Source organism: Phaethon aethereus, assembly GCF_964289735.1.
Source record: "Phaethon aethereus genome assembly, chromosome: 2".
NCBI lineage: Eukaryota > Metazoa > Chordata > Aves > Phaethontiformes > Phaethontidae > Phaethon > Phaethon aethereus.
In genome coordinates this window covers 107,039,164-107,052,207 of record NC_138582.1, presented here as the reverse complement: position 1 = coordinate 107,052,207, position 13,044 = coordinate 107,039,164, and the positions used below count along the sequence as shown (strand labels likewise).

Here is a 13,044-nt window from a genome sequence, read left to right as displayed (position 1 = left end):
TTGTTTTTCACTTGCAAGCATAATAGTGGTATTGTCTTGACAAACTCTTGAAAACCTGCATTGTAGTGTTGCCAGCGTAAAAGCCTGAGCTGCTGTTTTTACCTGAACGTATTTATAACATTATCTGTTTTGTTATGGGGCTTTATGGCTAGATTTGCACATAATAAGGCTTTTAATGAACACTCATCACCCCAGTAGTCTTTGGAGTAATGTTTTACCATGCTGATAAGTTATTCTTTCCCAAAATGACTGCAAGATCTCCTAAGTGCAATGTTCTTTGTTCTCATTCAGCCCCTTTCCACAGGATTGTCAGCTGACTAACTGCTCACACATTTTGTCTTAGGGGATGTTTAACTAATGCAAAAATAATTACTTCCCATAAGCTGTCGACAGAGTACTTTTATAGAAAACGCGGGCAGTATTACTTGTCTTGGAGGTAAAACATATTCTAAGGAGATACTTGCAGATCAGCTGGAGTCCATGAAACTCTTTCTACATACATGGATCTGAATCAGTGCATATGATTATGGCTACAGGTATCCTCAAGGTGGCTGCAACATCCTTACATGGTCTTAGTGTATTCTCAATCCAGCTTGAAAACCTCCAGAATCACTCCTGCCTTAAACTGATAACCAAATGAAAATACAGACGCCATTTTAGACAATAAAGGTAAAATTCAGATCTGAATCAGGATGAATGATGTAACAAGATTATATACAACATTACTGTGAGCCTCATTTAAGTATACAAAAAATAAAAGACTCAGAAAAATTCTGAATTCAAGCTACTTGTTGGCTTACCACTTCTCTGAAAACCAGGAAAAAAAGCCTCTTGTAAGAAATAATTGATTATTAAATTTGGTCTTGTTCCCATACCTTATTTTTCGATCTTCTGTAATACATGCTAGTAATTTCCTTTCAATTATTTAAAACCCATAAAATATACCAGTATCTCGATGATAGTTACGCTACTATATACTTTTGGCACCCCATATATTAGTCTTTTCAACACTCAACACCCAAATGCCTGAGAGCATAATTACTAGTTGAAATACAGTTTCCCATTTTTAACATATGGCACACGTATGAAATTATTTGTCTCCAAAACAAGTCTAAAGAATTTCTTACCACAGTCTCCAGCATCATTTACATACCACCACTTCTGGAAGCTCTAGATCTATGTAGCACCTACACAAGCAAATCTGCATGCTACCAACATTATCAACAAACCAGATTCTTCCCCAGGGAAGCTGATAGAATTCCATACTGCAAGGGCTATTTGGAGAATCAAAACTACTGTGCCGAGAGAGATCAATTACATCATCTGGTCTAATAAAAGGTACTTCTTTCTACTAAACTGTTTCCCTTGTACTTCCAGATCACCATTACTATAGTATTATTACTAATCATTACTGAATGTAAATAGTTGATGAAAACCTTCAAAAGGTAATACCTTACTTGCAAGCTTAAGTACACTGCGTGTACTTTATCATCTTATTTCCTGAAAAAACAGAATTCTGAATTTATTCAGCACACCATATAACACAGCATTTTTCAAATGGACAAGTACCATTTTCACTCCAAATGGGAGACGCTCAGCCAACTGACACTTGTATGTACTATAGTTTCCCCAAATAGCTTGACAAATCTCCCAGTCTTTCACTAAGCTGAGGTTCTTCTCTTGAATTTTAACTAAATTAATTTCTTGGAAGCACCGAAACAAACAAATCCTTGCACAAGGCCAAACAGCAAGTCAACAACACAGGTGGTAGGACTAGATCTGTGGTCTTCAGAAGCCCAGTGCTCTAACTACAAAAAATGCTGTGTTCATAGATAGCAAATACTAATCAAAAGTTTTAGTTAAAAGCAGGGAATAATATCCCATGAAGGTAGTTTTGGTAAAGCACAGCCCTCCAAGACTGCTAGATTTAGGCTGCAAAACTCTGTAAATGTCTTTGATTTACACAAATCTAGGGATGGGGAATTTTTAAGTCATCTGAGACCATGGAAGTACTGATCTCACCTTGTGTGAAAGGGACTCAAGAGATTTTAAAAACTAACAAATATCTTGTAATAAAGCTGAACTGGGTGGAAACTATCTACAGTAGACACTGAAAATAAATTAATAATATGCTTATACTTTTCATAATCCAATGCCAAAAGTTTGCCTTTAAATCTCCGTTGCTGTAAAAATTTTTATATATATGTGTGTACCTATATATACACACACACTCACTCATACACATAGGTGTATATACAGCTTATTCACTCAGATACACTTTTTCTTTCCTGGTAGAAATGCGTGGTTTGTACTTCACCCACTTAAATTGCTGTTTTCAACTTGAAACATGTCCTCCTGTGGGAGGAATGAGAAACTCAACCATTGGTGCAGATGCTTTGACTACACAGGGACCTGTTTTTTCTTAATGGCAAGAACAATACGCCAGCAAAAGAAATATTCTTTATTGACAGCTAGGCATCTGATTTAATCATCATCCTATTCTCAATTAGTTGATACATCTTTTGTAGTCTCAACTTCAAATACATGTGCATCAACAGCAAGAAGGGAGGCAAATAAATATGCTTACCTTTTCTTCACATTTCCTGTGGCAGGCATACTTGCAAACTAAAACAAAAGCACATAAAATATATGAGTAAAAGAGTGGATGGATTCCCCCCTCCATTTCTTTAGATCAGCTTTCTACTAGACAAACTCAAGCCTGCATATATATAAGTATTTACATACTTAAAAAACAAAAAACACACTAAAAAGAAATGCATTTCGTTTTTACCCATTCCTAAAAGATTAGTTAATTACAGCAATGTTCTCACTCTTGTACATTCCATCAGCTTATGATAATGTATGTCTGGTTAAACTTCATGGGCTGATTATCTTGACACCTACCTTCACAGCTTCAGGTACACCAGAAGTGTAACCATCTAAACATAGATAGTAAGATCAAATTGTTCCCAATGTAACCTGTGAATCTTAGTCATATCAGAGACCTAAGCAAAGCAGGGTGACTACAAACTCACAAGTGACCTTATACTGTTCAGACTTTAACTTCTGATTGTGAAATACAGTTTACACAGTGTTGCAAAGATTACTTCCAAGAGGTAAGTACTTGATTTCTTTTAAATTCCTGCTGACCTAAGAGAAGGAAAGGATGAATCATACTAGCAAGTTTAGATTCAGAAAACAGTACTTAAAAATTAGCCAGATGAGCAGTGATGTAACTATGATGCAACAGCATAACAGCTAGAATCTGACAGAGGCTGGTTTTAATACATTTTCCATTTATATGCACTTCCTTCTTCACCCTGAAATTTGCTTTATTCCCATGCAATGTCTCTCCTTTGGGTTACTATGAGCTAAACTGTATTTTAAATTCAGGAAAAATTTACTCATTCAATCTCTGTGATCAATAAGCCACAGAATACCATAGAGGTTTTAGCTGGAAGATTAATTGGGACCTAACCTTAAAACACTGAGGCTGAAAGACATGCTTATTTCTCAGTGCTTCTACTAAGAGAAAGATAGTCTACAGCCTGATTCAACAGGAAAGACGCAACTACCAAGATGCAAGGTCAGCAAATACATGTCCATGCCCATTTCAGATTCAAATGCATCGACTGCTGAAGGAAAAACCCTCATGCTGCTGTCACTTCTTAGGGAAAAACAGTAAGGCTTTACTGACCCATTTTCTTATGCAATCTTGTAGGTGCTATGTTCACTTGTTTTCCCCAGGTACAAGTTAGGAACAAGTTCTTTGTCATAGTGCTTCACAGGATCAAGATCCTTTATTCTAAAAATTATTCAGTGTTCACACAAATACACTGCTCTAACTGTTAGCATTGACAACGATCAATAACCACATAACCACTTATAAACGCTATCACCCTTAAAGCATATGGAAAATGGCTTTTAATCCATGGGAAAAGAATAATTTCCTTGCATGACAGCATGAGGGATGCCTAAATTCATTAAGTATTTTCATGCAACAAAACTGCATATTCAGTAGAATCCGTATTTTAAATCAGCATGATTATCTTTGACTTTGCAAAAGGCTAAAAGATGTTCTAAAAATATGCATGCATACTATCTGTTTCTCCTACAACCTACTTTGAGATCTCCTGAAAATGGTGAAACAACTCCCTCCCTGCCCAAAAGAAAAAAAAAAAAAAGAGACAATCACAAGAAGTTAAGACTAAAACAGTAGATCTGTCAGGAAGCCCTGATATTACAGACAAGGTTCTCATCTTTACTGATGCTTAAGCCTAGATTTCTAGGGGGCAAGATGAAATACAGCACAAAAATAGATTTCAATCCATGACAAATTCCATGATTTTGCTACTGGCTCACGCAAAACCAAATCACAAATGTCACCAACTGTACACAAAATCTTTATTGAAGACATCGATAACAGTAAATGCAGCCATTGACTTTTCATGTATGTGAAAACCAAAAAAACTCAAGAGTTTGCTGCTCTTGTGTAACACAACAGTAATGTCTTTGCGAGAAAGAAACCACTGAAGTCAGATGTGAGTTTAGCCTTGATAGCAACAAGATTGAGTCTTGCAGCAGCATCCCATTCAAATTCATAAGCAACACAGAAACATGGTGTACAAACTCCATACATAATTAAAAGGAAGAACACTTCACAAACAAAGCATTGCTATATTTATGAGAGTCAAAGGAAACAAAGACTAAAGCGTCAAGAGGTAATTAGACAAATACATATCAGGGAAAGCTCTCCAAAACAAACCATGGGTTTTTTTCAGGTATTTAAATCCATAACATTCTGAGGATAGAGATCTGATTCATTCATAAAGACAGCTTCACTCCTCCTCAGTATCCAGAAATACCCTATTCATATCTAAATCCAGTACTTTAATGGATTAGACTGAGTTAAGTCATTACCTTCTCTCCCTCACTGTCTAATAAAGCTGATTATGATAATAAAACTGGATAGAAATACGCACTCTGAAACGAGATCACTGACTGTCCAGGTGCTGGGAGCAAACAAAGCGTTCTTTTATGCTCAGAAGCAGAAACGAGATTCTCTCCCTTCCCTCTCGGGTGAACGTCAAACTGCTCATTGCATGCGTTGCTCCCAACAGGCACACCAGCTACATCCCAACAACAGAAGTGGATCCACAAGTGTTACAGATCCAAACACCAATTCCCTTTTCTCGACAGGTCTGAATTTCACTAGTAGACCAAAACTCTGCCCAAAACAACAAAGCTTAACATGACTGAGCTCACTTTGACAGACTGTTCTGGGAATTTACCAGATACTCAAATATTTAAAGTCTTTCACAAAACCTATGCATGTCCCACTGAGGTACAGCAAGTGTTGCAAGTTTTCATTCACTGGTAAGGTAGCCTTTTTATGTATATAAAAATCTATGCAAGTGTGTGCATATGTATAAAGATTTACAAATATATATACATGTGCGACTATATGTACACATATACTTGCATATGTACACATACACAAACACTCCAAAACCCCCAAAAGTCTTGCTTGTAGTAAACATACAACCACTTGCTAAAATCAACTAAAAAAAAAATAAAAAGGAAAAGGCTGTTAGCATAGAACACTAAAGAATTGACAACTGGTTGGAAGAAAGTATACCTTGGATCACTAAACCACAGCCAATTATCAATCTCTAGATGATAATTCCTACCAACAATTTTATTACTAGTGTGGTAGAGTCATGAGAGTAAACTTCGAGGTTGTTTTTAAAGTGCAGAGTTAAGTCAGAGTACTTTAAAATTAATTTGTCCTTCTATTTTCTTGTCTCCTCTGTTTCCCACACCCCCATCTCTTCTCCAGAAGGGAAGGCGGGGGGCAGGGGATAGAAAAAAACCCAACACATATATACATACACACGGGGAGGGGGAAGCATCAGCAGCATTTGAAGGAAAGGGAGGTATCGAGAAAATACCATGAAATGGGTATCAGGAAGCGTGCAGGCACATAGCGAAAGACTGAGTAAGAGCCATGCTGCGGTAGCCACAACTCTCCAAGTATCTGAGCTTAGAAGAGTTAGCTGATTCCAGGCACATCTTTTACAATGCAATTCAGATGGTTTTATTCACTTATAGCTGCTAACATCATGTACAGCGAGAGATCCTTTCACCGACACTAGCAAATCAACCACTCACCCACAGAGAAAGATGAGTTTGCTTGATATTTTGTTGCTTAGAATGTGCCGTGACACTACCTTGCAGAACTATCCTGCCTGGATGGTTGCATGCCCTCAGCCCAAGGCTGGTTTTGTCTCAGCCCCAGCGTTTACAGTACTCGCAAAGAGATAGATTACCTCAATCATTAGATTACCAGAGAGACTGAAGCACATTTCAATGTGTCAGCTGTTTTTATGGAAAGCCTTGAATAGCAGAGATGCACTTTCAGAAAATTTCTAAGGCCAAAAAAGCAGTATTATACCACAGCCGTGCAACCCATGACTCTCCAGTGCAACAAACACGCAATGCAAGAGCATATGAACAACTAAGCATACTGACAGCAGGTCAATTCTTAAGGAAAATACATGCAACTTACAGTTAAGAGATCTCAACAAGCAGCTTCTACCGAATGCTGGCATCCTTCAGGCAAAGCTTACAAGTTAAATAGCACTCAGCTCTTTTCAGGACTAGAGCACAACTGTATTCAAATTTAAAAATGTGTCTGAAACAGTCCGGAGGACTTAATCAATGTCACACTCAGCAAGGCTACTTCAGTTCTTCAACCGAACAGCTGAATGTCTGCATCCCACACATCGGCTCTCATCAAATACCAGACTTTCCAAATTTGTGTTTAAGTATTCTGGCATCAGTTCCAAGAACAACTGGCCCAAGCTGGCTGGCAATGAAGTGGAGGCCAAGCCATATTTAGTCAATTTACTACACTTCAAACAGTTCCTAAACAATAGCTCTGAGAATCCACTTTTTTAAAAGGGAGAGAAAGAAAAAAAAAAAAAAAGAACGAACAGAAACAACATTTCTTTGCATCAAAATGAACTCCGGCAAGTTAACAATACTGCTGCCAGGGCAAAGACAGAAGGACAAGCATAGCGAATCATATTTTTTCAGACTTAAGCTCCAAAATTTTCATGAAATTAAAGTTCTACTTCTTACATTCATGCATGTAAGATGCTCTCTGAAAACCAACAGCAATGTGTTTACAAAGTAAGGGAGTACTTTGTAAACTAAGTATTGAATAATTTACAGTTTACCAGGACAAAGAGCTTAAGTTTTTCCTCTGTGTGGTACAGGCTACTCACCCTGTCACATTTTAGCATTTAATGAACATAATGCATGGCAATATATTCCATACATTCCATGAAAACATTCTGTCAGACTGTACATGCAGTGAACATTAAAACATGACTAGCTGGTAAGGACAACCTCTCACTTAACCACAGCTTTTATCAAGTGAGTCTCCATGGTGGGTTTTTGTGTGTTTGTTTTTGAACAACTCTGTGTATGGCAAGGGTACAAACAAGATAGTTCGGAAATCCTCTTGGGGCACAAACTTGCATATAGAGAATCTAAGAGATGTAACTCATTTTAGTACTTTACTAATCCCTAAGAAAAATCACTTGCCACAAAAGCATATACTATACAGCTCTTTATATTAATTTTTAATTTCTTGGTATCAAATAATAAATTAGGATACCGAATCACAGGCCTAGCTGCTTGAAAGATGCTTTCCTTCCCTCAGCATTTCCAAAACAGACACATGATATTACAGCTATTTTTTGACAGCAATGGAACAGTCCTTGATGATCCACAACAAAATGTAACCTAAACCAAGCATATATAAAAAGATTTATGTAATCAAAACTTAGTTTTTATAGTTCCCAATTCCAGTCTTCTCTCTTAATACCATGGAAAGATGGCTGTCAGTGTCTTGGGAGTGGTGAAGCCAGACATTTTAGTAGTTAGGCTAGTGATATCGCTACTGAGCAACACCTCCCTCCTGCAGGAAATGTTTTGCACAAAATTCCAGATCTGTCATTGGCTCTGAAGAAAAGATGTTTTCCTTTTTGCCCCTGAACCAAATCAAGATGTTTTAAAAAATGCATAGCAAGGCTACCACAACAGGATATTCTCCAAGCAGAGCTTGGTACAAAACGACATCCATGACCAAAATGTCCCAAATGGAGAGAACTGTGCAACTTGCTGGCCATTTTTATTTTAACGAGGGTTTAATAACATTGTGATCAAATTATTAGAAAAAAACTCTCACCAACACACACACTTTTCTGCTGACCTGTTCCTACCAGCTCTGCAACAATTCACCTCAAGATAAAGATCCAAAATGAAAGCAGTATGAAAAATAGACACATGGAAATTATTAACTGCAGCATTAAAAATAATACGGCACACAGTTTTTCCATACAGTTTTTCGTAGGGCAGAGATACCTTTCGGTGGGGATGGGGGAAGAGTCCTCTAGCTGGAAATATTGGGCTTTAGCTACAGAAGTAAACACTTCTATTTTTAAGAAGTCAGAGTCACATGCCAAGCATGTTGCAAGTCTAACAGCCACACTACAGCAACAACATCTGCTGGCGCATTTCCTGTGCCTCAAACATTTTCCTAGATTTTCTTTTGGTTTCTTAATTCATATTCGGCCAACCATTGTCTCTTCATCCAAATATTGCTCCCAGTGCTTCATGACAGTGACTGCAGCCATTGTTTTTGAAGATGAAGGCTAAAAGACAGTTATAGGAAATTTGTGCAAAGCTTCAGCATTTTTTATTTGGGGTGGCTATACAGTAAAGAGTGTTGTGAATGAGCTTTCCCACAGATGAAATATTCCACTTGCTATTGCTGACAACGGCAGTGGAAAAGTCTTTGAGAAAAATATTTTGGCACTACTGATGCAATAGTATGTCTGCTCTTTTCGTTTACTCCCACCTTCTTCCTGTCTTGTAGGAAGAATCTTGACCACGAAGATTTTTTTTGTGTTTGGTGCATTCCCCCTTCCTGTGCAATCTACAGTCTAACTTTATCATTTTAACTGCATCCTGAAAAATCTTGGGTGGGTTTGGTTTTTTTGTTTGGATTTTTTTCTTTTTTTAGTTTCCCATAGAGACTATTACAAAGGCTGAACATGAGCACAGTCACAGTGTTTTCACATTTTTTTTAAAATAATGTATTCTTACAGCAACTTTGTCTCATCTTTTTAAGCTACACTTGCAAGTCAGGTAGGAAATGATTAAACCTTAATCCAGTGTGGAACCCAAGGTTATTTTTAGACCTCCTGCCTCCAGCTGAACAGACAACTCTATGTTGCAACATTTCATCCACAAAACCATTTCAAGCGACTATGGCCAGCAAACCACATGAAACCAAAAAAATTGGCTGGACTGCCTCCAGGTTTTTCTAGCAGCTGCAGACAGTGCAAGAAGAACTCCAAGATCTTAAAAGCTTGCAGGCCTGTGGTGGACCTTAAAAACATAACCTGCATAAATTATGCTAAGAGCAAGGATGAGAGGAAAATAAGAGATTGGCTTAAAACAGCTCATCTTCAAAATAAGTTTTTAACAACATCAGCTTTCTTACTTATTATGTGGATAAGACCTAACGGGCCTGGAAGTCTTGATTCACCACTGTTCTTAAGCTCCTATAGGAAACGTAAGTGACAAAGACATTCACCAGAAGGGAAAACAATATAGGCTTATGCAAAGGAGGTCATCAACATGATCCTTCAAGTTGCAGGCATGTTTTCCAAGGGCATTTTTTAAATCTCATTAATGACAATAGATGGGGATTCTACATGAAATCAGCTAACAACTCCCCATCTTACCTATTTACAGGGTTCAGATCCTGAATGTGTCTAAATGAAGTTCTTTTTGTAGCCTGGCTTAGTTTCTTGAAGCTTTCTTCATGTATGAGAACAAACTCTTCAGCATTACTTCCAACAGATTTCTTCACATATCTCTTCTTTATTTAAACTTTATCTTCCTATACATTATTTCTGTCTCCCATGGTGGCTCCCCCTCCCCACCTGCCTTGTTTTGAAGCCAGTTACGAGTGTGAAGTTTTAGCCACATACATCAAAATTTACTTCGGAGTTCCTTTCCCCACACAGCATAGCAAGTTCATGACACTCAAATTATACACTGTAATGGCAGTAGAATTTCATTTCAGATTTTTGGGTTAGAGCAGATAATTCTAACTTTAATTTACCCTTAGGAATTTGGGGTTCTTTTCAAGTGGGCTAAGTTTATAAAATTCTAGGTGTCCCAGATCACATGGCAGTCATTGGTTTTCCTAGAAAAAATGCAGGGGGGTCTGCACGAGATCACATTTACTTTGCACTTTTTTTTTCCCTTTTTAATTTATTAGCTGTAATGAACAGAAGCTGCAGCTTTTTAGAAACCTTAGTGGTTTGAACTTTAACTTTAAAATAAATTTCATAACAACAAATCAAATTCTGGCATGATTCAGTTGGTCCTTACAGAGTAAACAAATAGGAAATTCATGTTTTCACTACAGACCACCTTCTGAAACATCATCTAATATCTGTGATGCAGCTTGGCTACTATGAACATTAAACATTCCACTAGAGGTTTTTGCCTTGTGTATTTTTTATTTTTAAATTAGTAGGAACTTACCTTAGAGATTTTTGCCAAAATTCTTTTCCCCTCCCCCAATTCCCACTGGGGTAACAACATGCCAAAGGATGCCAATTTTACAGCTTCTCTCAGCTCCAGAGAGGGCTGCGTTCAGCCAGGATGCTTATGTACCACTTGTGTAATGCCTACTAATTACAGTGGCTTCTTCTGTATCTCTGTATGCTCCAGTAAGTCTTCATTCATCTTTCCTTTTCATGCCTTTGCTGTTGTTATGCACACAGCTCCCATGTTTCGCTATCGAAGCTCTAATGCTGAAATACAAATGCATAGCTGGTACAGCTGTATTAATTAGAGTACATTTTACTAATCCGGTGGAAGTTTCTATTTACTGTGTGCACCTTTTGTCTAGAGAAGAGGAGCTGACCTTCCCAGGCTTCTGGTGTCACAGACGGGCTGCAGTCCACATTTCTCTTTCCAGCCTCCTCCTCCCCAGAACAGTACACTCTGTGTCACTCATGTCCAGGTCAACATCCAACCATTTCTGAGGGGTTCCTAAAAAGACTTCTCTGCTGCCACTAGATCAATTCATGCAGTCTCCCTTAGACATGCTCCTGCATGCCTTTCACAAACAAGGCTGACAGTCAAACAAGGTTTTACCCAAGCAGGAGCTTGGGTCCCTACTTAACCCAATCTTGCCTGGGCATTCCATAATCTCTCTTCCTCGGAGTCCACAGCAGCTACAAGCTATTAATCTGCTCTAGGGACAAGACGACCACGCTCCTTGGTCCTACAGCCTGCATATCCTGGTTTACCTGAATTTGTCTGTCAGTCATATCATCAAATGTTGATAATAACTGAAAACATACAGTGCTAGCAAAAAAATTCGAGGTTTTACTTTCTCACAAATCCATATACATTTTAAATGTGGAGGTAATTAGCAGTTAATTGCTTAGGAAAATAGTAAGGTTTTCTGGTTTGTTTGTTTTCTGCTGTTTCTTGATGAGTCTAAACCATACGTACAAGAGATCCATCATTACAAATCTTAAAAGCATGAAGCGGTTAACTTAAAACCATCTTAAAACATTCCCACAGAAGGCAATGCAATTTGCTGGCTCAGTGCTCCAGAAAACATGTAAGTGTACATACAAATAACACACAGAGAACAAGAGCAAGATGATAAACCCTTTGAATTTAATGACAGTCTTTTAATTCTCTCAAAGATCTCCCGCATTATAATATTAACATAATTATACGGGTATGCCTATTGCCATAATTAACTGTAAGATGCTTATGTTTTAGTTATGTTGAAATTAGAGTTAATATACATCTTATATATAATGTATTATAAGATTGATAGATGGATAGTTCTCATAATACACCCGTGTAAGCGCTTAGTAATAGAGGATCTTATTTTACAAGGAGCACTCCATGAAACCCAGGGTGACACAAACACCCCTACCCACAAATACACACTACACGCTTCGCCATTTGGAGTCAACTGTAATGCCAATGCCTCAAGCACGATATGAATTCCTTTGGCATTTCTAGCTGTCTACTTTGGCAGAACTGTAGCCACAGACATGCTTTGCACATTAAGATACTAATACGTTATTACTGAACTTAGCACTTACTGAAAGATAGAGTATATAAAACCACCTGCTATAAGATTAAACATGCATATATTTACACACAGAGTGTGCACAAACAAGCCTTAAGAACAGTTTGCCAACTCCAGATGAGCTTCAATATAAAAGTTTATTTTGTCTTGCCAGAAGCAATGAACATTTGGTTAAATACAGAGAACTCTGTCTCAGGTAACTCCAACTAATCCAAAAAGAGATTTTAAGTGGATCGCTAGCTATCATCACAAGCACAATCACAAAAAAGGAGGTGAATTTCAGAGGAAAATATCAAACCTCTTTAAGAAGAAAAACAGCTCCCGTTGCCTTCAAAACATGATCTGTAAGCAGCTGGAAGCTCTTGATTAAATACAGACATTGTAATTGATCAGAAAATATACTTTCTACTATCACTTCATGCTACATGCTCAAGGAAACAGTTCAGGACTTACTACAAGCCAATCAACACTTGTATGAGACCATACGTTAACATGACTTACACGACAGAACTTACTATACAGATCCATTTTAAGAAGGTATCGTGGTTTAGCCCCAGCTGGCAACTAAGCCCCACGCAGTCGCTCGCTCACTCCCCCACGGTGGGACAGGGGAAAGAATCAGAAGGGTAAAAGTGACAAAATTCATGAGTTGAGATAAAGACAGTTTAATAGGTAAAGCAAAAGCCGTGCACACAAGCAGAGCAAAGCAAGGAATTCATTCACCACTCCCCATGGCAGGTATTCAGCCATCTCCAGGGAAGCAGGGCTCCATCACATGTAATGGTTTCTTGGGAAGACAGACACCATAACTCTGAACATTCCTCCACCCCTTC

General features: G+C 38.0%; 1 protein-coding gene across 1 annotated transcript in view; it reads right to left on the bottom strand.

Annotated features, from left to right (window-relative positions):
• The window catches only part of LOC309402449 (uncharacterized protein), a 100,459-nt gene that overhangs the window by 16,064 nt on the left and 71,351 nt on the right, over positions 1–13,044 (bottom strand). The window contains exon 3 of the mRNA XM_081996280.1: positions 2,588–2,625. Coding sequence (XP_081852406.1) covers positions 2,588–2,625 — 38 coding nt within the window. The remainder of the gene's footprint in view (positions 1–2,587; positions 2,626–13,044) is intronic.